The sequence below is a fragment of the Thunnus albacares genome, chromosome 9, assembly GCF_914725855.1.
Source record: "Thunnus albacares chromosome 9, fThuAlb1.1, whole genome shotgun sequence".
NCBI lineage: Eukaryota > Metazoa > Chordata > Actinopteri > Scombriformes > Scombridae > Thunnus > Thunnus albacares.
The window spans coordinates 27,347,589-27,374,261 of NC_058114.1; the positions used below are offsets into that span (position 1 = coordinate 27,347,589).

The following is a 26,673-nucleotide window of genomic DNA, read 5'->3' on the forward strand; positions in this document are numbered from 1 at the left end:
TCTATTTATTTTGGTTTGTTTTAATTATTTAATTGTATTTTACATGTGTCTCTAAAGTACTTTGGTCAACTCCTGATGTTTTTAAATGTGCTCTATAAATAAATTTGACTTGACTTCCAGTTAAAAGCGAATGACAAATTAATGAAAATAAATGAGAGTGTTCACAGGACCAAAAGCCAAAAGTAACAGGGATAGTGTCAAAATCAAGCAAATTATTAAAACAGAGACTAAATGGTAGGCTATATTTGTAGTCACTATAAATAATTTAATGGTATTTTTCTATCTTCTATAATATCACTATAACATTTATATTAGTCTTGCCCTATTATGTAAATACATCGTTCCTCCTAAAAGTGTTGCACCATGGTAATCATTTTTCCTGGTGGCTGTGAAGCCCACACGGCAGCACATCAGTGCGGGATCCGGATCCAGGAAAGCCTGACGCTCCGCTCCAGGTTTTATCAGCGCCTTTTTTTAAAAACCACCTCTACTTTGGAGCAGTGAAAAAACACAGCAGCATTAAGCAGCAGATGACCCGGCGCAGCAGCGAGGAGCACAACAGTCCTCTCCAACAAATGAAAGGATGGGGGGCATCAGCAGCAGCAGCTGAATTCAGAAAAACTGGATCAGGGGCGGAGGAGGGGAGAGAACTGCTTTCTGCTCACTCTTGGGTCACTTTTGTTGGATTTACTCCCGGGTCCACACCAACATGCCATTTGCCAAACGAGTCGTGGAACCTCAGTTACTGTGCAGGTATCAAATCCCCAACGAGCAGGGTGTGCTTTTCGAGGATCTGGTCTCCATCAGTAATGTGGCTCTGTCTCGGACCTTGCGGCAGCTGTCGGACCTGGCCAAACATGCCTGCTCCATATTCCAGGAGCTGGAAAACGACCTCACATCCACCAGCCAGCGGGTCAGCGGGCTGCAGAGTAAGATTAACCAACTCCAGCAGACCTGCTCCGAGCTGGACCCCAAACAGGAGGCAGTGCGTGAGTACCTGACGTGTTATTATGTGTTTAATGTTGGAGCTGCATTCGTACGTCCTGCGCGCGGCTCCCAAAGAAAAACGGCACGAGGAAAACACACGAGTAAAAGGCATCCTCACCACTTCCCATCACTGACTCCGGACTGAATATCTACAGCAATAACAGCAGATAAGAAATAAAGTTAGCTGAATTCATAGCCAGTACTAAAACAAAGTCATACTAGCTTAAAAACTTCATGAAAGTACAATAAAGCCGCAATAAAGTCATTTGTAAAGCGTCACCACCGCACTATAAATGTATTTATTGAGCCAGACACAGTTTATTGCTCGCAAATGTCAGTTCTGTGTTGAGTTTAGGTGTAAAAATCTGTGTCGCAGTTTTTTTGGACAGTACCGTAAAGGGGGACACGCGCTCTGTTTCCATCTCTGCCCACGCTGAGGGGCGTGTGACAGCCAGGCAGTCCACACTTCAATGTCGACGCTTTCAGCTATTATACTGCTATTACTCAACATAGTCTGACTTGGAGTAAACAACACAGCGTGCAATGAAGTTAAAGGTAACTTTGTCGAGGCTGCGTAATAGTAAGGGCGGGAAGCAGTTCTCTGTGCGAGTGTTTCTCCCTCTTATTTAGTCAAAATGTCGATTTTCTTTACATGTAAAACACCCATGAATGTTGATGTATTCTTATTCCTAAAAGACATTTGAACTATTTTAACTATTACATGAGTTCTGCTGGACTCTGATAGATATTGAACTGCCGCCCTCACAGTCATCCTGCTTCATGTGTTGAACTTTGCTTGGCTGCCTGTAAGAATTCATTACCCTGATAACACAGCATGCGGCCATCGCCTGGCTCTTTTAATCTCTGTGTCCCCCCACTATACCCCCCCCCCCCCCCTTCTGAGTGACGGGGGGGGGGGGGGGGGGGGGGGGTTTGATGTGATATTGGTTTGTGTTTATGTATAAACCCACTCTCTGGGAAGCACTTAGGAAACCCCTCTCTACCCCCCCAAGAATTGTCCTGCCCAGAACAGTTCCTCCAGTTAGGACATACCCCAGTGGATTTAGCCCGCTTTTAGTTTAGGTTCAGCAAGTCCTTGCATGTTCCCCAGACCCTGCTTCCTGTGGTCTGTGAATGACTTAGTTTGCCTAAAGGTATTTATCTGCTCCATGGACAGCTGCCATAACCAAAACACAAACCTAACCCCTCATAAAACCTGATTGAAACTTTGTGATGTCTGCAGAGACTTTTTTTGTGGCAGGAACCATTTAAAACTTAAGTTTGAGGCTCAGTTGCTGACTTGTTTTCCTGGCCTGTGCAGCATCATGTTAAGTGCAATGTGTCTGCTCTGAGTCATCCTGGTCATGGGTTATCTAGACGTTGTATTTGCTGTTTGGTCTTTAAGACAGTTTGAGACTGATCTGGCTGCTCCATCAGTTCCTGTTTGCAAGTGCACTCTTCTCTGAGGGTGATGATAAGTGACACTAGTTCATCATGAGTTTCTGTATATCTAACCAGACTCCATGTTAATTAATTTAGGAAGCTACTTTGATAAAGGAAACTCTAAGAACTAGTGATAAAGAAGTTATTAAAGTGTTGCTCCAATTATAGATAAATAAATGAATGATTTATGGTCTAATTAATGTCACGTCAGCAGTTTGGATTGAGTGTGTTTGTATGAAATGATCAGATCCCTCTATGCCATGTTGTTGTGAGAGGGATCTTGCACGCTAGGTTACCAGATAACCCCTTTTGCCTGCAAAAGCCTAATTACTCTTAATTGTGCTTTTCATATTAAACAACAGAGACCCCCCCCCCTCATCTGAATGACAATTAGTGTAAATGGAGCAGTTCAAGGCACTGAGGGCTCAGTGGGTGGGGGTGGGCTTTTATGATGTGCCTGTGACGACTGCTGAAGGACACAGCAGCAGACTCACTTCATGAAGAGTCTGATACTGACCGTTTGGTAAAGTATCACAAGTGTTGCCCCATGTTAGCCACTCCTTTTTTATTGGCAGGGTAAGACAACCAGTGTTTGTATTGGCGTGTCATATTGTCGCTATGTTCCTTCCATGGTAATATTTGTATGCGGGCAGGGTGTGATAGTGACACATTCAGGTCAAATGACTCGGTTTGCGAGAAGTGCGGTGCCGTACTTAGACCTCTGCTCATATCGAGGCTTTTATTCTCTATCAACACACCGACTATCATAGAGCTGCACCCAGTGCTCCAGCAGGTCCATATATAGACACTTAAGTGATGCTCCTACTCTGTGTGATTGATTGATGCGGTTATTTAAACGGGGGAATCCAAGTAAACAATGCCAGTGATTTCTTTCACATGTTTCAGTGATGATGTAAAATAAAAGGAAGTTCTTTCTTTTTGGTAATCTGTTGATTCAAATCTGTGCCGAAACAATATTTCTGTCTCTTTCTCTCACACATCCTCCGTCTCACATACACACAAGGCGCCTGGCATGTATCCCTCAGCCCTGTGTTTGGACAGCTCTCCTATGACACCCCATCAATGTCAGTGTTGGACTACCATCAGAGCTCCTCAGCCAGACCGGCCTCTGTAGTGCAGTCCCATGTTAGAGCACTCTGCTGGGTTTTAAGTTACACTGGCTGAATTCGGAGGGGGAGTCGTAATACTTGTGGTGGCAAGTGGCCCTCTGGCCAAGAGCACATGGCTGCCAGCTTACTACATTCCTCGTACAGACTGTCTCACAATACCAAATAGAGGAAAGCAGTAATCTCATGGCTCCAGTAAAAAATGAGTTAAACTCTGAGCACAGTAGCACACAATACAGTAATACTACCTTACCTTTCTGGCTCCGTGTCACCCTCTCCCTGCTCATTATGGCTACAAGATAGCTTCAGGAAGGCCAGGATTTTGCTAAATTCATAATGCATTAGTGTTGCAAGCTGTGTGCAGAGTCTTACATGATAATCTTGTGATTCTAAAGTATTGAGTTCATATGTTTGGGGAGCTTTTACACAGGAATAATAAATTAATTGACCACTCTACTAATTCAATTGCATTGAAATACTTTTAGTGTACTTGTAACTGTCAAGTGTGTCTGCTTTTAAGGACTAGAAGTTCCATTTTTTCACTACTGTTCTTAGAGGTGCTTTAGGCTGCTTTTCAGCTCGTTTAAACAAACCCTGGAGTAAGATCGAGCATTTATGACTACCCTGCAGTCATCATCCTTACTTCACTCCAGAGCCGGTCCTCCGTTTCAGCGCAGTGACGTTCGTGCAGTCCTTTGAGCCTCGGTGGCCTGGAATGACAGTTTTTGTGGACGGCAGTAGCACATCATCTACTCTACTATAAACTCCACCAGAGTGGCTTAGACTAGGAAACCACATTAGCCCGCCAACGGTCATTCCCTTCTGCATTTCATTGACCCAGTCTGGCCATTACTGTGACTTTGATTTACTAAGTGAGGCTGCAGCAACGAATCAATGCACATTCCATGCAAGGTCAATATCAATCAATGCTGGAATTCACGATAGAGCTTCAGATGATGTAGGAATGAAAATATTTTGTCGGCGAGTGAAATCAAATTTTATCTGTAGTGTTCTCTTCAGTGAACCCAACTTTCATTTATCAAGTAGCTGATTTAAATATATGTGGTGGGAACATATACGGAGAGAAATTAGTGCCACAAGTTGCAATATTTCTCCATAAAGAAGACATTGACTTTAAATCATTCACACAAAGACGGAAATAGTTCCCATCCCGGATCACTCTGCTTCTTTTTTTTCTCTTTCATTATCGGAACCGTAAGCATATTTCTGCAGGTCCAGACAACCTGCCGTTGATATAGTACCCCTGCTAATTATAGTGCAGATTTCAAAGACTTGCTCACTCATTCCAACCCCCCAAACTTCCCAGACAGACAACTGAGAAGGCGTAGACAGCCTTGATGCTGTGGCTTTTTGTTTTCATTCAACTGTCTTATAGCTGATGTCATCTGTTCTATCTGCGGACATTTATTTCTACTTGCTCTGGGCTTATATTCAGCACTCTGACTTTGCATTTTTTGGACCAGGGTATGAAGAAAGTATCAGAATATGAACAAAGCAACGTCTTTGTTCGATATTCTTGTCCGTAACTTGATAACATGGTACAAACACTTTATTGTCAGCAGGTTATTTTTACTCCAGAGGGATTTGACATTGAAATGAGAGGTGTTTTCTTTATACCAAGTTGAACTGAAGGTTTTCCCTTCACCAGACTCCCATTAACTATTGCCCCTTTTACACAGCCTGTTCAAGGCGGGAATGTTGCACTGTTCCTCCTCACTGTTCTGTATAAAAGGTACACGAAACACGAACATGGAGTGGGGTGGGGGCATTGTTGTTCCGCCACTAAGCCGGCAGCAGATGTAGTCACATTGCCGGATTGACGTCTGTGTAAAAGCGATAGCCAGCATGGCGAGACAACACACACTTTGACGCTGACGCTGTTGTGTTACACGTCACGCCTCGGATTCCGGAACGCCGCCATGCTATCAAAAATCACACACAGGGGCGACATTATGTCTTCTTCACAGCAATATTGCATGATCTCTAAAAAAAAATAGCGGCTTATGTGTGCGTCTCAGCACCTCAGCCCTCGGTAGATTGCCTGGTCTGTGATTGAAGTGGTTTCTGCTGAACAGTTCTGTCAAGTCAAGCATTCCAAAAAGCCAATGACCAGGAAACCACAGTGCTCGCTTGCACTTCTGGGACCTTGGCCCCCCCCCTCGCCCACCGCCCCACGCATGCTCCCTAAATTGGCTTGGGCGACTGGTGCGATTAGGGAAGATGAGGGAGAATTTGAAGTTGGGTTGAAGCTATGTTTGTTTATGAAAGGAGACGTTTTGTTAAAATCAAGGTTCAGGTTTTTCATTGCTTTGCTTGAGGGAAATGTGTGAGTGATTACACTTTACATTCCTGTGGTGGGACCCTCCATGAGAGCAAGTGCTTCTGTGTGTGGCCTCCTATATTCTAACCTGAAATCCCTCCGCTGGTCTTTTGTATATTTTCAGGTATATAGGCTAATATTTGTGTGTTTAGGGCCTCTCCACTGGAACATATATGTGTGAAAAATTCATATTTTTTAACACCAGGTTCCTCCAGAGAATATTAAGCTCTAGTTTGTTGTTGGTGAGAGGGGGATTGCTTTTTCTGCTGCAGAAATTTAGAGCTATGATAAGCTATCTTCTTGCCCCGAGGTGTGTACATTTATTAAATAACATTCCCCAGCAGTCATTATTCTTCATGGAGTTCTGAGTGTGGGGGCAGAGACACCAGGAGGACAATACAAGCCCGTCCTGAAGAAGAGGTGGGGGGCAAAGTCATCTACCCCTGACCTCAAAAGACGGCTGACCTCCCTCCCCCCACACACACACACCCCCTTCAAAACACAAAAGAGCAAACACAGCCACCTCCATCTTGCTTATCACTCTGGCTTTAAAGACTTGACCGGCCAATTAGAGTGGATTTAACGTTTGACATGATACTGAATAGCCACAGGTCAGCAGACCGGCAAAACCCAGTCCAGGGCCAGGCATAATTAGACTGTCAGAGTCACCTCAATAACTTCAACAAACTCTTCCGTTCAGGTTGCTACTCATGACTGAAGAAGAACTGAAGCGTGAACAACTGCAGGGATGTTTTTTTGTCCCATACTTCCGCCAATTTTTGAGTCATTAGTCAGAAGAGTTTGAACACATGGACAACATATAAATAAGTTTAATAAGTCACATACAATGCCACATTTCTTCTCTGCAAAAGTCCTCCTCTTCTTTTATTTTTTATTTCATGAGGAGGATAAAGATTGGTGTGACCTCACCTTACCTCTACTTATTCTACATCAGGAGAGATTTTCTCTCTCCCCTGTTTTTGGCTCTACAACATCTGTCTAAGCCTTCGGTCTGAACCCACTTGTAACTGTGATTGTTAATACTGTAGCTCAGATTACAAGATTTTTGCCCAAAGATCAAATAAATAATACATATCTGACTTCAAGTCAAACTAACATCACTGTAGCGCGCAGTTTACAACATCTTCCCACGTTCTTTTCCATGGCAACCGGGGGAAATATTGACAGCTCAGAGGGCTATAAAACTATTGTCAGCTGGTCTTTGTCTTGCCGCCACTGGCCAAAAGCATTTCAGGCCACCTGCGTGGGTTTCCTCTCCTAACTCAGACTCTTTTTAAGTGATATGATCTCCCGCCTGGCTTTTGTCCCTCCTCCCAGATCACCGCCGTCACAAAGGCAGACTTAAATATTACGCAATGGAATTATTCTTACAGTAATTTTAAGACACATCTCAGGATCTGTGCAGGAAGAGAAGATACAAAAGTCAAACAAAACTTTTATGAGCTCTTCTTTCCTCACTCAAAGGGAATAGTCGGCGTGCTATCTGCAGGGAGAGATAAGGAGGAAGTGAGAGATAAAGGATCTAAGGCGGTCACAATGAGTCACGGATGCACAATATAAGTATTAAATAAATCCTTCAGAACTCTTTTGAAAGACTCTTCTTTTGCCAGTGACATGCATCATATAGCATATCTATATTACCTAAATCTATCTATGACTTTAAAAAGGTATTCTCATTTGATGTTAAGACAGACCTAAGGTGTGAAAATGCTTTGTAGTGGGTAAAATGTGAGTTAAAATTGACTTGGTATTTTAACAGGAAGGAAACACATGTGAATTTGTAGTCTTTGCCGTGCAGGTGTTTAGACTGGGATTTGACTGGAATGTGAACTCCCCTCACCTCGACTGTGGATCAGCCAGGTTGAGTCTTTAAAGTTGAAAGAGGCTTTTCATCAATCATCCTACCATCACACCAGAGATGCAAAAAGAAAGCACCTGTGGATATGTGGGTGTGGATAAATGGTGTGCTCATCAGTTTAGACTCTCTTCTCACATGCAGAATTTCAGGTGCTGAGTTGTTTTTTGGTGGGTTTTTTGGGGGAGTTTCAGTTTGAATTGGCTGAAAACCCCTTCCCCCGAACAATCATTGTCCAATAATAGCTTGGCAACTGTAACTGGGCAATGTAGGCCTGTCGAGTTTTAGATTCTCCACATTTTGAATGAGGCATTTAAAGAGTTTAGAGGGTGGTGTCTTCTTTCCTAGCCTTCCCAAAACCAAAAACACTTGTGCAAAATAGTAAGGAATGTATTAAACTGTGTGTTCTTATGTAAGCTGCAATTGTCAGCGTGTCATCAGTTTGTGGGTTTACAGGTTACATTAATAGAAAATGCCCTGTCCATGACTAACAGAACCACTGTGTAGTATTTCCCCACAGTGTGGAAGAGTTTAGGCTAATGTTAGCAGCTCTGTGCTGCTCTTTCTTGGATTTGGGGAAGTTTACATTCCAGCTACTTCATCCAACATTACCTAAGATAGTGTTAGTCATCCTTTCCAAAGATTTTTCTTTTGTAATGTTAAAAGTAAAAACATACTGTTTGAAAATATGAACACGTGTGTAAGCTACACATCCAAAGAGGGTTAAAATGAGTCAGTCTAACCTCACATTTTCCTTGTCATTCTTAGAGGACTAACTGGCTCTACACTGCAATACCAGTACAATTATTCTTCTGTAAGCATCATCAACAAGATGCAGACTTTTTGCATGGACTTAGATTCAGTCTTTTAGCACGATATATGTAGTCATTAAGTTTTAAAACGAATCAATAAACATTCAAATCAGCCAGAAACAACAATATTGACCAACTCATGGAGCTAACGTTAGCTTAATCAGCTGGCTGGCTACAGCAGATGACATCTACAAGCGACAGTTGTCATTTAGCTAGCAAAATTGTTGCTGGCTAGACATGATTTGCTTTTGTCTGCCTCTGTCTGAAACCAAGAACGCATTGTTTCAAAAATGATTAAGAATTTTAAATGATAAAACTGCCCCTGTTATCTGTAAATGTGCAGAAGGGAAAGCTTGACAGGCTTAGCAACAGTAGCTAGCTTAGTGAAAGGTCACAAAAGTCTTATTTGATTCAGCGGCACAGTTAGAATAATCTTGTCAAGGCAGATAAAGATATTTAGCATTATTGTTACAGTTTTGATTATATTATCTACTCCAGCACCACCATAACAGAACGTTTAGAGCAACCTGGCAGCTGCTATTACTACGAGTTTAGAGTGTGATATGGTAACGTAAACTGAAGGTTTGATAGATTTTGATGTCAACTCTCTAGTACTTGATTTGAGAGTAATTACATTCAACAAGAACCAGAAACTCTACTTCCAATAGAACAGACATCATGATTGATGAAGCCTCAGACAAAAAGCATCTGCCATTTTATATTCTCATGTCTTGTTCATGGAAAATGGCTGTCTTGATCTAATAAGCGGTCTTCTGCTCTCCTCATATACTCGTGTCATTTGAGGCCAGACTCCCTCTTCTTGGTCTTATCTACTTCCTGCTGTGTTTGTACCGTCCTGCGGGTCCTCACTTGTCACACTGATTTACACTTCTAGTGCAAGTGGTAACAGTGTTTGTGAACGAGCGTCAGTGACCTGGATACTGAGGTTGTGTTGCTCTGCTTCTCGTCACTTCAACAACTTTTCCTCGACTGAACAGCGTCACTTCGGACACAGAATGTATCTGTTTCTTCTTCTGACTTTTATCTTTCAAGGACCAGTTCTGCTTAAGGGAAAATGCTAAATCTCACCCAATAATTTGAGAATCTGTTTACAGTTAGATACATTTACTTAGTCCACTCTGTTTTCTTGAGTTGTTTCTGTTTTTAATAGTGAAGATTTCATACCAGGTGTGGATCATTTTAATGCTCCAGATTGCATTAGTTGTGGCTCTGGGACTGACCTGAAGCTTCCACACAGGCTTTGCTGGACAGGTCAGTGTGAGAGAGCAACTCTCCTCCATCCATTGCGCTCTGAAGCACACGCAAGTCCACCCTCCTGCACTGGCTTTTGTTCCTCCCTCCTTTCACCCTCCTCCTCTGGGATATTTCCTCGCCATCCGGATTCATCTTTTATTCTTGCCAGTAATTTCTGTGCCTGCCTGCCCCCTCAGGCATTTTATATACTTTGTTCTTCTTTTCTGACTGCATGCTTTTTCCGAGCTTCTGGGTCTCTCTCGCTCTCACTCATCTCTGTATCCCAGTTTCTTATTTTGGGATTCAGCCAGTCCTGCTCCCAGCAGGCCCACTGGGGAGAGACCGTCCTGCTATAGCAGCAAAAAAGTGCTTTGCCATAAAAATGGATGACCTGCTCTCCATTATGTTCTGCTTTTCAGCTAGCAGTTCTATTACATTAAACATTTACTGACCACCAATCATCCAGGAACTGATGCTTTGTACTCTGGGTAAATCTGTTTGGGTTAATATTTGATAAAGTTTCTGAGTACTAATGTATGAGTCACTGCACAGTGCGATTTTATAAATGAGAGTGCTTAATTTATAAAACAGGCTCTGTTCTCTGTGTTTCCGAACTTCACTGCAGTCAAATGAGTAATCAAATGTCCCATGGCTCAGCCTCAAAGAGTAACAGGGTTCATTTCCCAGTCTCAGTTTTTATTGTGGCCATTGTTACTGATCTCATGACACATCAAACCTCCACAGAATTGGCTGCATTCTCACAGAGCTCCAACCATTAGATATTTAATTATGAGAGCAAAGGAAATTCAAGTTTACCCCAATCTATGCCACATTTCCAAAGAAATGGATGCTCACCCTGAATGCAGTTACTGATCTAAAGTTTGCCCTCACAGAGCTCACTGGGGAGCTCTTGACTCGAAGGGAACTTCCACTGACATCTGAGCACTGAAAACATGTATTGAATGAGATGTCTTATTGTTCCTCAGTACCAGTCTTTCACAATGAACGTGTAGAAATAGTTCAACCTTTCGACCGCACCTGTCTAGAACATACTGTGGTATTATAACAGTCTAGAGTTGTTTTACTATTAGACAGTAGTGTAATTCTACCATAACGGACTATAACTATGTTTACTGTACACTTTGAATCCAAAAAAAATGTACATTTCATCAAATATCATGTGAAGGGATAGATAGCATGAATAGTCTCCAGCTTTAGTAGATAGTCAGTATTGTATGTCTTATGAAGTGTCCATATTCCCAGAATATTGAACTTCAAAACAGGGTGGGAACAGGAGACTGGAAGAAAAAAAGGGAAATTATATTTGGGACAAACCCAGTTTTATATCCCCGATCACATTTGCTGTAGGGCTTTTGTGATGATCTGCCCAGTCTGTCTTGGCAGCCGCTCTCCGTCAGGCAACAAGCCATCGCAGAGCAACTCACTGTAAGGGTTTACAGTCATACGATGTTAGCTAAATCAAATTTGCCCTTTCTTCTTGTTTTCCACTCTTGCTAAAAGAGCAACAATAACATCAAGTAAATTACTTGCATGCTTTTGAAAATGTTTGTTTGCTTTTTGCACTGTAGAGGACAAACTGATCATACTGCAGGGACTGTCCCTGGGAACAGAGTGATAAATAGATTCTATGGGATGGGAAGAAAATTGCCTGGAAAGCTTTTTTCCCCTCAGTTATTTTGGTAAAGTTATGAATGCTGTGGGCGACAGTGAGAACCAGGGATCAACAGCAAATGCCAGAGTCCAAATCCAGCCAAAAGAACAAAGGTGACTCCCAATAGGCGTCAGTATTTGAATTATCCTTTGATGCCACCGCGCAAGGTGTAAAACAATGGTGCCAAAGATCATTACAGCTGGCAAAGATTTCAGTTTCGTATTCAAGTAAAACATGACCATGGCTTCATTTCGAATGATTCAATTCAATGAGACTTCTGTTAAACTCACTTTTGCAGTCTAGATTTCCTGTATACGTGTGTAGAGGAGTATCAGTGTTTTTTGATGTGGCTTTGGTTTGAATAAGATTTACATTTTTAGGTACTACAGTTATGGTTTGACTTGTTTTTGACTTTGTTTGAGAATTCTCCTCCCTCTTGTGACGAGTCATTTATGGGAAATGTGAGTGTTTGTTGACCACTGTTGCATCACAGCACTAATAGAAGGTCGGCCTGCTGTGGACTTGTTCACATCTCTTTATTTGAAGAAAATATTCCCAACCTTAGGCTTTATTTGAAATGGTAGCTGGACATGGTGCATGGGTGGAAAGTACCTAAAGGTGCTGCTGTGTTGCTCAAAACTGAGAAGGCCCATCTGTTGGCCGTCAGCCCAGAGCTTGTAGTTCTGTGGAAGGTGTCTTTCATTAGGAGCACGGACTTTCATTTTGACTCTCTCCTCTTGCAGACTCCCAGGAATACTGCTAAACTGTAACCAGACATGACTGTGTGTTTGTGTGTTTCACTTTGAGTGTAACTTTTTCTTTGTACTATGCGGGAAGCTGAGATATTTCATGAAATCAGTTTCCTTTCCAACTCTCTAATGGTAGTGCCTGGCCAAACATCCACAAATAATTCCATACAGTGTGAGGCCCCAAGACTAATTTTATAAATCTTACAATAAAAAGTATGTGAGGCAAATCCTCTCTACCCACCAAAGGCGCCACTCAGGTTTAGCCCAGTGTGAGTCTGAGGAGCTCAGCAGATCGAGTTTGAGCCTAACATTGAGGACAGTCATATCAGTCTATCTGTGGGAAACAATGATACCACATTTGCTCTCAGCCATATAACAGACAGAGGTAAATTGTTGTGGCTGTTTGGTATTTTGGCTCAGGTGCAGGCTTCAGAACCCTTTTTTAAGGGTTAGAATAGGCAAATCACCCACATCTGTCTGTGTTTGAGAGGTTTGTCTTATTATTCGCACACTACAAATAGTCTTTCAAAGCAGTTGAGCTTCCTTTTCACTCAAACTATGCTGTGCGTTTACCTCCAGATATCACTCAGCCAGTCACATCCAAATGTATTCGATGTGCTTTGTTTCAGCCACACTTAGATGTAGAGATGTCTACTTGTGATCTGATCAACTCCACTTTAAGGCCTTAGCCCACAAAGGACCAGCTAGAGTCCCCAACAGCCGGTAAATGGGACCAAAGTGAACCTGTGTCAGACGATCCCCTTTGAAAACAGAAACACATGGAGAGAAACATCTGACTGAGACCCAGACATAAAAGTACTTGTACACATGAAATGGAAAGCAGGGCTTGAATGGCTGCCATGCTGAAACAGACTGGCGTTGGGGTGAAGGCCTACCCTCGCAGATTTCTTTGTGCAGGCGAGCTGTGTGCCAGCTGGCTGGCTGCTGGGAAGTTTTGTGTGAGTCATTACATCTCCATTGAGGGACACAAAGCACGGGTGCACTCGCCCATCAGAGCTCAAAGTCTCCCAGCCTCCCCATCCTCACCTTAACGTCAGGTCAAGGTCAGGGCTCCCATGCTGTGAGAGCGCCTAGCAGCTTCATCACCCAGCAGCCAATCAGTAACAGAGATCTCGGTCACGGGACCTGTTTGAATGAGCCTGTCAGTTGGAAGTCTCTCCATTCACTTAAAGTCTGGACAGTTACCTCGGCAGCACTTTGTCTAAAGGAAGAAATGTTGCAGTTGAACCCATTTGGCAGCACACACTGATGGCCTTTGATTCAAATTCTTTCACTACATGTGTCCGTAAAGCGTGTCCTTGTCTTCTTCTCTGTTTTATTGCCCCGCTGTTTGTTCACTCTCAAACTAAGCGCCATGGTGGCACCAGCTTGTGATAGAAATGCTTCATTTATCACCCTGATGACACCCATTCATTGCTGTCATAAATGCGTAGGGTTTTTTTTTTTGTTTGGCCAATGAACCTCCTTCTTATTTTGAACAGCGTGGACCTCTGAGGTGGGGGTGCTTTAGTTTGCAGTGTTTTGAATGTGTGTTTTCAGAGGTGCATTGCCAAAGGGAGTGTATAAAGGTGGATCAAAGACGACTTCATTCTGACAGACGAGAATAACACATTGTAATCAAAAGCATATGTGGCATGTTTCGGCAGATCCAGGTTGTAGTCGGGGAGCTATGATGAAGGTGCAGATATGGTGTGAAAAATAGCTGCTGTGTTATTCTGGACTTAAAAACATAACAAATACCCAACTGCATACCAAGGCAGATTATGAAGACTTATCAAACGCAGAAACAATTTCTTTGCTCTCACTCTCTGTGTGTGGCGTTGTAATCATATCAGGTTAACCCCTCCATCTGAATGTGGGAACCTATGAGACACTGCCGGAGCCATCTGTGACTCTGCAGATGGCCCTGCTTGTTAAAGTGGGCCAGTGCAGGACCCTGTCGCCTACCCAGGACAGGACAATGGAGATTACGGGTGTCTGATCTCTTGGTTTAAACACAGTCTGAGGACTGCAGGACACAGGGAGGGGCACACCGCCCTGATCTTTGAATCACAGCACTGTTGTTTTATCCACATCAAGGAATTATAAGGATTTGTCAGGCCTGGCTGGTGATGTTGTGTTTCACCAATTCAATCACTCTGTAACTAAGCGTGACTGAGATTTATTCACAGAAGTTATCTCGCGTTTATAAGGTTGACTTAAAGAGTTTATTCTCAATTGCACTTTTTTGTGTTGTGGGCTTTTTTTTTTGTTTTTAAGCCAGTTGTCCCTCAATGGCAGCCGTGCTGCCTATTGTTGCCTTGGTCTTTTTATGGCGTCTTTTTGTAGGAAGTCAGGCTTGAAGATGAGTGTATTCAAGAAAATGTTAACCATTTACAGACGCTAAAGCTGGAAAGCAGAGCTCCAAAAAGTTTGGTTCCTGTACTTCTTTAAAATTTGCAGTCGTGTCCTTCTAGTCTTCAAGAAGCACATGTTCCCACGTCTTATTAGGTATTTCTTGTTCCTTGATTGTTGATGTTGGTGGTCTGCCAAAGAATGATCTGTGTGCTCAACCTGTTTGGCTGCTAGAGAGGGAAAGGTAGGATTGTGGCAGATGAGATAGCTGCAGAAGATAAAGTATGCTATTGGCAAGGGAAGGAAGAAATGACCTTTCCTTTAACCTTAATTAATGTTGGAAAACTAACTGAGCATGCATACAGTTACTAGTGATAGTTACACATTGACCAACATTAGACACACTCCATTTTCTCCATATCTTTTGAAACCAAATATTTGTTTTTAACATATGTGCATATGTACTGTATGTACTTCTGTTTCAACCCCCAACATACTCCTCAGGGGGTCTACAAATTAAAGGAGCACTGATCCTGATCTTATTAAGGATGTGTCGGCCGGCTAGTGAAAGTTTAAAGTAACAGACTGAGTCAGAATCTCTTGGCTGCCTTATCTAATGTGCACAGTTGATCTGCTGGGATCATCTTTATTTATTTATCAGTGTGGGAAGAATAAAATCTAAGTGTACAAGATGAAGATCTCCATTAATGTCCTCATGGAGCAGAGCTTTCCATAACAGCCGACTACTCATTTCAATCCAGCCGGCTACTTTATTATATTAATTTTTGATTCTCATAAAATAGTTTTGATTAACCAGTTGCGATTCTCTAAGCGTGTACATTTATGACCACTAGCCTCCACTTCAAAACAATGTGAGCATGATGATAGAGAAACATCTGTCTGTATCAACCCCCACATGCTCTATATGAATGTGTGTGTGTGCTCAGCTGAGAGGTTGTGTCCTGCTGAGTAGAGAGCGGAGTCAGTGTTTGACAAATATTAGCAAAATAATTGATGACAAAACACATTAAAGATTGATTGATTGCACAGACAGGATACATTCTCATTAGAAAACACCGGTGGAAGCAACTAGATGATTGTGCAGTAACTATTAAAAAGTGCACTAAAAGCGCTGCATTTTCCATATACACCACTCAGACACTTATGGGCTTAATGAATGAACGAATGAATGAATTATCTTTATTTATATTGTGCTTTTTACAGCAGAGCCATCTCTAAGACGCATCGCAAGCACACTAAAACAGGCAATGTTGTCAAAGTGACAGGCCTGTGTCATATGAGGAAGATGTAGGCTACGCCTCAGCCTCACACTGAGGATGACAGTGAAAATGAAAATGAAGACGAAGATGACTAGAAGTTGAGTCGATTCAGTAGATTCACATGATTTGAGTCAAGTGATTCACATGTTTTGTTATTTTTGAGTTATTTTTGGCATTGGTTTATTTTATAAATAATTTAATTTAAAACTAATAGACAGGCTAGATAAGACATGGGAGCAAAAATATGTTTCCTCTTAAAATAACCTTGTTTGTTTTCATTGAATAACACAGTACATTACATGTTTCTAGTAAAACAAGACATTAACTATCATTGTGGCATGTCTTGATAAACCTCACTGTGAAAGTGTCAATAAATAGATAAATAATAATAAATAAGGTCTAATTATTCTTAATTACAAAAGTTCTGATCAGTCATGAATAGGCTGACTAGTTTTAAACATTAATAGCTGTCTACAGACTGTGTGGCCTAAAAGAAGCCTAATTCTCCTTTATTGTAATTCACTACATGTTTACAATCAGGTAGATAATGAAGATCAGTGGATATGATGGCATAGTGGCATTACAATGTGTCAGAGGCCACCAAATTTGGACTTTTATAGCCCCTACCTGGCTACTTTTCCCCTCAGGCTGGCTACTCCATATACTTGTTGAAAGCCCTGATGGAGGAAAGACACTGTTTTGTAAGTGTGTGTTTTGGCGTTATTGCACAACAATCACTTGACTGGTTCCTCTTCCCACAGCTTTTGTTTTTATGACCTCTGTCACGAGAATAGTTAAGAAATCTGAGATGTTGGGAATGATCTAATGTTAAGGTATCCAAGTGTGATTTACCCCTCCGTTCAAGTCCTCCTTATCCGTGAAACTCCTTATAATTTATGACTCCTTGTGAGGGAGTGAAAGCGTCCCAGGAGACGTCTCAGGGTACCTTCTGAATCCAAATGATACAGATTATTTCACAATTTAAAAAGCTCAAATGTGATACATCACTTCAGTTTTATTTTGTCTTAAGTTGATATTTTAACATTTTACTGTAAACCACTAGCATGGTAGTCAGCCAGGAACATGCTAGCGCTAATACGTCACAATAATAACTCTCTGTAATGGGTTGTAATTGTACATCATTTTATTCAATACAGAGTTTAAGTGAGATTAAGATTCTTTTAGTCACTTAATTTAGCTAGCAGCAATAACAAATGTAACAAATTTGAACAAATCTGCATGTCAAAGATCACTCATGTTGACTTGCTCTGCTCATGTGAGTGAATCCACTGATCAATTCCCCTGGAACACATTTTTGTCACAAACACTTTATGGATTTGAATCACTGACTCATTCAATTGTCATTCCTCAACTATGTCTTTCATCTATTCATCATAACAGCCAATGAAAGTGAGGTTTAACTATAAAATATGATCGTATATAATTTCTTCAAGATGGTAGCCTAAATGCTTGACTGAAGCTTTAATGCCTTTTGATCATATCATATTGCATGCATGCAAAGCCAGAATAGTCAGATTTCATGCAGAACAGTTGTGACAATGAAAGACTGCAACATAATTCAGCCTCTAAGAGCCATTAAAGTTATTTCATTCTGCCTTCTATCGTTGCTCAGCCCATCTCTGTGCTTCTATTATGTTATAGACTTGAAGCATCACACTCCTCTACACAACAATACATTTCTAATGGCAATACACAGGGACGCATGCCTTCGCAGTGATGTCATGTACAGCCAGTCATGCCATAAGTAACAACTATGCCGAGCTTCTTGTTTGAAAGGCACTGGGCAGCTGCTTCTTCATTCTCCATCTGTGAAATGTATACGTTCAATACGGGCCTTTGTTGCTTAGTGGCAATAGCACTGACCCAAGGTCAGGGGTTTGAATCCCGCTGTGGCAACCCATTGTGAAAATATACACGTTCATGGTATTTTAATGCAGTGTAATATGGACCAGGTGTCATCTGTACAGCTTTATAGAAGAAGCTGCGATTTCAGAAGTAGGATAAGAGTAAAATAATGAGATGCAGTAAAGCTGGATGAGCAGTGGTCAACAGTCAACAAAGCCATCCTTCTGTTTTGAGTGTGGGCAGAGGGAGTGTTCATACTGCCCATCATCCTCTTTCCAATAGTAGGTTGGTTATTTCCCCCCTGAGGGACTTTGTGAGCAATGTCTCGTACACATCAACCTCCCAGTAGTCGGTGCAGCCTGTGAAGCGGATTACGGTCATTTGTTTTGTAAGAATTACCTTTCAAACTTTTTTGTCTGAGCAAACCAAAGCCAGTTGAACACAACATTTAACCTTTTTGAGTTTACAGTTGAAACGACATTTAGTTCTTGAGTAACGGCTACAAAATGAAAACAGAGATGTAGTAATTAAATAATTTGTCTTTCACAGGTTCCTTGAAAAAAGCCATCAGGACTCATTAATGATTTATAAAGACAGCGTTTAGCTTATTGTCAGAGCTACTACTCAGCAGTTTGTCTCTGCAAATGCTTGCAAGGTGCATTCGTGTGCAGTATCTCTTCTTTCTTCCACTAGTTTGACACATAGGTTTGAAAGTAGAGGTTAGTGTGAGCTATCTGGAGTTTCCCTGGTATGGTATGACTGTTACCATGGAGGCTATAAACTCAGTTGTTGCAGTAAAAGTTGGATGTTTGCATTATGCGGATCCATTGATTTTCCCAGGTCACACATAGTCACCCAAATCCAGATTTATGGAAGCGTTGAAGATAAATTGCTTGCTGGCTTAATGTGTGATTTTAATGTGTTTACAGCAGGTTTTACAGCCTCATTTGCTGTATGAGAATGTGGAGGAATACACCCTTTTTAAGATCGAATAAAAATTGTTCCGTTTGGCAGCTGTGGCATGATTCATGCAGTCAAAGTGAACTTTTTTTTTTCTTCTTTCTCTCCATTCGCTGTCTCATATCCTCTGACGTCTGTTGACGACCGTGTAAGTGGAGAAAACTGAACATGACTTATTAATGTTGTGGTGTTTCAGTGGATTTAATTTGCAAGCGGTGACAGCGTGGATTGTTGGTGGCTGATGTTGTAATCGTGTTGCTTATGTTGACATGGAAGGATGCCTGCGGGAGGGACGCTGATCACTGACACAAAGAGCCTTTTCATCAGAGCTTCGGAGCAGACAGAAAGTTGATGATAAGATGTCAAAAAGGAGGTCAGGGCTCAGTCACTGGAATTTCACATATAACTTAGGAAAATATGAGGATGTTCCAACGTCTGTGTGCATTCTGCGATTCTGTGAAACCTCATTTTCAAATAGTGCGTTTTTAAAGATAGCAGAGCCAGGAAACAAATACTTGAGTCACAGCTATGAATTTGCATATTCCCCTGATCCCCTTGGATTATGATGTTTAATTTAATCTGTCTTTTATGACGATGTGGGGTTCATCCAAATAAGTAGCTTGAGGCCTGTCTGTTTTTCGGTTTTGCGTCATCCTCATCAGAGCTTTTTTTTTTTTCTCCTGTCTAATCTCTGCAAAGTTGTTTTTGTTGTTGCTCACAGGTCTATGTTGCTCCTGTCGTACCACATGGCTTGTGTTCGTCACGGTCATCAGTGTGACTATAGCAGATCAGGACATGCAAGAGGAGGAGGAGGAGGAGGAGGAGAATAACCTTACAGTCCTGAGTTTCTCAAAGCCCTCAGGGTGAGGGGATGTAAGGGTGACGGGAGAGGAGCAGCATGCATTCCTCGGAGCGCAGATGTGACCTGTCCATCTGGACTTTCGCTTTCCACAAGGTCACCGAGACGACAGCGTAACAGAGGAAACTGGAGGTGTGACTCCTGCTTCTTGTCAGATATCGCACCGCTAATACGCTGTTTTCACACCGAAGGGAATGACAAGTCTAAACCGCAATCCATTGAGACCTCATTTCCCTCTGTAAACAAACTGTAGAGGGCCTGCAGCGGGATCCGTCTAGACCACGATTACTCATTGTTCATAAATGCATGTGATGTTCAGATCAGGACTAGTTATAGGCTTGTATCAGGAGTGAGCCAAAGAACAAACCTTGAAGTGACCCTAAAAATGTTTGCACTACGTGTCAGAGTGGGCTTTGACTTCAAATGGAGAGAAAATTGGAAGAATGTGATGAAATAAGCATCCAGCACTGCAATAACCAAATATTGTAGCTATCCTATCAGTGATTAACAACATATGTAAATTATTGTTCTTTTAGATCAAATTGGATCCTGCCATGTAGCTGCTGCCTTCATACAGAACACTTCATGTCTTACCAAATGGTGAAAATGACAAGCTTTTGATGAAAAGCATCATTTTTTTTTTTACTTTTTAACACTGCATACAGTATGACGCTATATGTTTTTTGTTTTGCATATTTCAATATGCTTCATCTGAATCTAATTCAGCATTTCACAGATGTCTGATGCTCTGTACATCACTTTCATCCATCCTGTTGCTCATCAAGCTGTTTGGGCTCGATGCCAGAGACACAAGGGTTTATTTGGTTACAGTGTGTCATCACTGTTTCACTCAAAGATTTCTGTATTGGTTTCCTTTGTGCACTGTGATGTACTGTATTTTTGCAACGTTATTATAGATCTTTATATTATCTTTAGTGTCTGTAAGATAAATATTCTTGTGTATTAATTAAGATGCACATGAGGAACTGCTAGAGTAAGTGATATCGTTCAACTGCAGTTATGCTGTTTCTGTCAATAAGTGTAAATCCACGGGGTATTTACCTGACCTCTTTAATCTGGGACACTGGTCGCCCCTAATCTGGATCCTGTGTTAGGTGACACATTTCCGTGTCTGTGAAGTTCGGTGTCACTGCTGGTGACCCGTATTGAGGCAAAGACAAAGCATGTGGAAAAGCCCCCTTTCTCCTCATTAATATTCAATCTCAATCACAAGCTCCGCCCACACAGGCGCTGGTGACATCTGGTCCCTGACCCAAGCCGCCCTTTAATCACATGTGTTTTTATTCAAATATCTGCCAAATGCACTCAGATGCAGGCCTGTTTCCCTCTTGTGCTCTGATTCATTTCAAATATTTTTGGCTAATTTGAACATTTTTTCCACATTAAAAGTTGTAGATTCTTGTGTAATGGAAGTGTGATCATCATACATGCACAAGTAAACAAAAGCAAAATCCTGTTGTTTCCTAGACAGCACATTTGAACTGAGTGGTTCCTTCTCAGCCAAGTAACCTTTAGTAATCTTCCAAAAGAGCAGACAGACTTAAAGGACTAGTTCAACATTTTGGGGAATATGTTTATTTGCTTTGAGAATTGATACTTTACAACTCTCATGTTAACACAGTAAATATGAAGCTACATTCAGCAGCCAGTTAGCTTTGCTCAGCTTAAAGACTGAAAGTAGGGAGAGACATCTGGCCTTGCTAGAAATGTACCTACCAACACCTTTAGAGCTCACTTATTAATACCTTATACTTCCTTGAGTCTTCACTGGTTGCTTGGCAACCTCATGTTGATGACAAGACTTTCGGAAGTTACTGTGCCAAGATGTAGTCTGGCACATAACAACCTTCTGTTAAACCACAACATGTTATTTCTACACCTCAGTTGTTGCACAAAATAAAAAGTTGATACCTTTGGATAGTGCCAGGTTAGCAGTTTCCCCTTGTTTCCAGTCTTTATGCTAAGCTAAGCTCAGTAGCTGCTGGCTCTGTGCTACATATTAACTACATGAATAGAGTGCTAAGCAAACAACCATAAGTGTTTCCCAAAATGTTGAACTATTCCTTTAATATTAAAGCAGATTAATATTAACACATATATATATATATATATATATATATATATATATATATATATATATATTATATACTGTATGACTAGAATTCTTAAATTCTGAATATCCTGGATGGCGTCAGCAGTGATGTTCTGATCTGTTAGCACTAAGCAGGCTGCTTTATAACGTCTTCACCGTATTACTTGATATCTCACAATCCTCTTGTTCATGATTAGAGGGTCTGTATAGCTGAATTGAAGCTTTGGACCCACAGATTTGCTCATTGCTATTGGATTTCCACTGGGCTCTGCCAGGGCGGGATAAACGAGCAGCTCGCAGTGATGTCACTCTGCCTCAGCTACAAAGTTGATGTGATTACCATCTTAAAAATCACTGTCAGCCTGTGGAGACCAAATTACCATGCATGTTCCCTCGGCTTCTCCCTCTCTCTCTGTCTCATAGGAACAGCCCTTCACTTCTCATCTCTCTCACTCTCTCTCTTACTGCAACTTCCTCGTCTCTCTTCGAGCGTCCCTGTTGAGCCAGGTTCACCCTGCTGTGATATCATGCCCAGCAGAGCCAGACTAATCACAGTCACTTCCCAGGATCATTCCCACACTCTGTAAGCCATTCATTTTCTAGACGTGGGATTGTCTCTCCTGCTTAGTCAAAAAAGTGGAAAAAGGATATTGTACTTCTTGTTGAATGTTGAAGTTTGCTTTAAGTTTTTTTTCTTCTCTTCTGTGCAGTCCATCTTTTCTTCTTCTATTTTCCTCTCACAAGAGCTTAACTACTGTTATTTAAGGTGAATGTGGAACCTGCACCATTTAAATCACTTATCTTATTGTGCCTCTTCTTCAAAGGGAGATTATTCTGCACACAGGGAACCGCAGGAACTACACTAGTGGCTTGTGTACAAGATTTTGGTGGCTCTAAAAGCATTGTTGGCTTTCCTCTCCGCCTGCATTCCTGCAGCTCTCTTGAGCAGCCTCCTGACCACACAAGAAGGCTAACGCAGAACAGTTGAGAAGTCGAGGAGTTTGCCAGTTATCAAATATTTACTGTTTGCACACTTATTCTTGTGTTTGTGTGTTGTGTGAGTGTGGAGATTTGAGACATCAGGAAGCAGATTAATGATGATCTTTTGCTCATCGGAGGTTGAGGAATTACAGTTTAATTTGCGGTTACTGATTAGTGAAGCCAAGGGCTCATATATATTGTTCAGGGCCTTGAAGACAGAACCAACCACACAAACAAACCAATGAGTCCTTTCACAGATAGAAGCTTGTTTAATGGGAGGGGTTGGTGGTCACGCATAACTGAGTGGCGGCTGCTAAGTCTGGGGTCTTTCACATGTGGAGAAAGGACATCTTTTACCCCTCCCACCCCCGCACACACACACTCAAACACACACATGTTCACACCATATACACATTTCTTTCTCTGCTGCTTCTGAAAGAAGCCTGATTTTTTGGGTTTGGTTCATCCTTTCTTAAATAACCCTCTCCCCAGAGTCTCAACCAAGACCAGAGTTACAGATTGAATGGAATTTTTTTCTCTTACTTGGCCTCACCCCTCCAATACAAAACCTTTCTTTTTTGGTTTTGAGACTTGCTTGTGGGTTTTTTAAACCCATATACCTTGAGAATAAATGCAAATATATGAAGATTTTCTTAATCTTAAACTCATACTGTAGTGTAATTACCAATATAAGCATGTGTGTGTCACCTCATGAGTTTGAAGCTTTTGCAGGATATTATGTCTCTGCAGAATAAACAGGGGAGTTTTCTCAATTGGGGCAGGAAGTCATTATTACTTTTATTATTGATTAATCCCCACATTCTTTTCTGATGAATCTATGACAGAAAAAAGCAAAAAAATGTCCAATGTGATGTCTTTAAATGTCTTGTTTTATCCAACCAACAGTCCAAAACTAAATGAACCTCTAAAACAGAGAAAAGCAGCAAATTCTCACACTGGAGAAGCTGGAATTGGGGAAATTCTGTTCTAGTCTCATTCAACAGCAGATGTACGTATTATTCCAACACATTTGACCTATTCAGACATTTGTATGGCTGCGCTTCTCACAAATATTCATGCAACACAGGAGAAGGATTGACAGATGAGGCCCAGTAATCCATTATCCCAGTAATGATCCAGTGAATCTAATCTTTGTTGATTGATTGAGATGTTCTTGTTACGGCTACATCAACAGATCACAACTAGGATCAAGCTGGTGGTATACAGTATATGTTTCATACAGGACAATTTGAATTGAAGGGCGTGGGTCTCATTACAGAGAAACTAGGACAAAACTGTAATGTGATACATCTAGATGAGTTTAAACACTAGATTTTACAGCAGATAAACACTTTGATAGATCCAAGCAGACGCCGACAATCACACCGAGCAGGAAGGTCAGTTCAAATTACAGCTGTCCTTTAACAGCACTCATTTTGAAATTAAGGTGGGTGTAATTGTACCCAGATTGTCTTAGCTGCTACTTTAAAGAACCTGCCTGTAGTTTAGTCTATATGAGGTTGCTCTCCCAGTCAAGTTGCAGGAGATTTCATGAGGCATAGGAGAGAGTGAAACTCCGGTCAGGATTCCGGTGATATCCGGACTGGAGTGAGCAGAAAATCATTAGAGCTATGTTGCCAGGCAAGTAGAGCTGCCTGCTTGTATTTATACTGGCCCAGTATTTGTGCTGAGAGATACAGATACAGATAGACAGAAACATGAGCACTATTGCAGATTGGTCTGCTTTAGAAGTAGACAAGAAGTTGTTGCTAGACAAAGAATGTATTTATGAATGTATTAATCTGCCCTCTGCCTGTATTTTCTTATTATTTTGCTGTGTTCGAGATGTTTCAGGGCGTCAACCTTTGGACAGCGAGTGTGTATCCCCTAGCCAATAACAGCATGCAGGTGTGAGGTCGGGACTCGTAGCGTAGCGACCGTCACTGTCTCCATCTCTCGCCTCTGCTCCGCTCTGCTCCGTGTCTCTGTGTCATGGATGCATAAAGAGCTGCAGGTCTGTGTGTCCACTTGACAGGGCGGGGCCGAGCCACATACACGCAGAGCAGGGAGGCCACAGCGGACAGGATGAAGCTCCGCATTCACATAAAATCTAGCAACCTTCCCACATGGTTGCGCTGAACTGTGGGCAATGTTTATTTGTGCTTTAGAACATAACCGCTGTGAAACTATCAGAAAATAACATTTATCTAATCCACTGCTTCGTTCTCGACAGCGCCGCTCGCTGTCTTCATTCACTCTCACTTGCTCGACCACCACTGCTCTCTCTCTGTCTCTCTCTCATTGAGCTGGGGAGGAGGGGTCGACTTTCAATGCTGTGTGTTTACAAACAACAAGCAACAAATCCTGCATAGTATACCTTTAACAAACAATGTTCCTAAATGGGGAAGGGCAATGAAAGGAGAAGACAATGAAATCAATCTTGCTTGGTTGGCTTCAGTATTGAGGTCGGCCCTGTTTTTTAGCAGCCACCCCCCCCCACCCCTCCCTCCTCCTCCTCCACTGCTCCACCACACACCCTACAGCAGTGGGACGAATAGGACTGAACACACACACACACACACACACACACAGTAACAATGCAGGGCCACGCCATTGGCTAACAGACCACGCACTTCTGGCCAATAACAGCACGAGTACATGATACTGTATTTGTACCCGAGAGAGTGTGATTACTATTCAGAGTGTGTTTTATTTGAACTTGTGTAAAGCAGGAGTCATGCAGCTCCTTGAGTCTGCACATGGCAGCTGAAATGAGCTGCAATCTTATCTTGATTTCAAATATAATCAATGTGGTCTTGTTAAAATAATCAATCAAACACAGCCTTCATTTTTCCTCTCATAATAATGGGTTTTTAAGTGCAGGGAATAGTAATCTTAGACTATTAATCTGTTGTAGGCGATCGATCAGCCGATAATGAACTGTCAACTTGTTATTGATAACCTGCTGACATTTCTCAGTGAGATCAGAGGAAGAACCAAGTGTTGTGTAGATGTTTAAAGTCCACGGCATATCCGGGCTGATGTCATGTGAGTTTTACTCAGTCTTTTGGTTACATAATGTTAGTATGTCAGGCGGGACAGGGCCGGCTATGACTTCATAGTGTCTTGGCAGTGTGTGTCCACTTCTGAGGTATTTTCTGGGAAGTTGTATGTGTTTCTGAAACATGAGTGCTGCTGAGAATAGCTAGCACTAGATTGTAGAGAAAATAACTCCTAATTGATGAACATAACTTTTTTTAGTAAGCTTATATTGTTGAAGAAACCATTACAAGCTAGAAATACACCCTAGTTCAGCACTCAAAGACAAAGCTGAGTTTACTTTAGCCTGAAGGTAATGAAAATGTGCGGAACTTGTGATTTAATGTCGGTCAAGGTCATGTTTTGCTGTCCTCTGAAGAAAGCAAACATGATTTTTATCAGATGATGTTATGTTACATCAGCTGGAATGAATGTATACTCTAATTCACCAACTACTGCAATGTTGAAAAAGGGGTTTTAAGTGCATTTGGTGTAATGTAAATAAAATGTAAAATATGTTATTTTCACCTCGTGTCACACCAATAACACATTCATATAGGAAAAAATTAATATCTTTACATTCCAAACGCCATATATGTACCATTTCTTTAATATGAATACATGCATCGTAACTCTTTACCATGTATAGAACATGCATTGTAAAAGTACCCTGTACCCTGGAGTTTTTTGCCACTAGTAGTGTTACGGAGCAATGTTTTTATGAGTGGGTCGCTGTTTTGTTTGTATCATGCACACAAACAAGGACTCAGATGCATGCGGGTGATACATATTGGTCCTCCGCTCATTGAACGTTGGTGCCGGTGACGCACAAAGAAGGGCAGCAAGAAGACTGTAAGCTAGTAAACACGGAAGTAAACAAAAACAGTGATGAAGAAAATCACTTTTGCAAATGTTTTACAAGGGAAATGCAATAGACACATTTTTTAGGCCGCAGTGAT

General features: G+C 41.6%; 1 protein-coding gene across 1 annotated transcript in view; it reads left to right on the plus strand.

The window, feature by feature from the left end:
* Nucleotides 1-299: 299 nt before the first annotated feature.
* nhsa (Nance-Horan syndrome a (congenital cataracts and dental anomalies)) overlaps nucleotides 300-26,673 on the plus strand; it is a 60,222-nt gene continuing 33,848 nt past the window's right edge. The window contains exon 1 of the mRNA XM_044360855.1: nucleotides 300-989. Within this exon, the coding sequence (XP_044216790.1) occupies nucleotides 710-989 (280 nt within the window). The 5' untranslated portion in view covers nucleotides 300-709. The remainder of the gene's footprint in view (nucleotides 990-26,673) is intronic.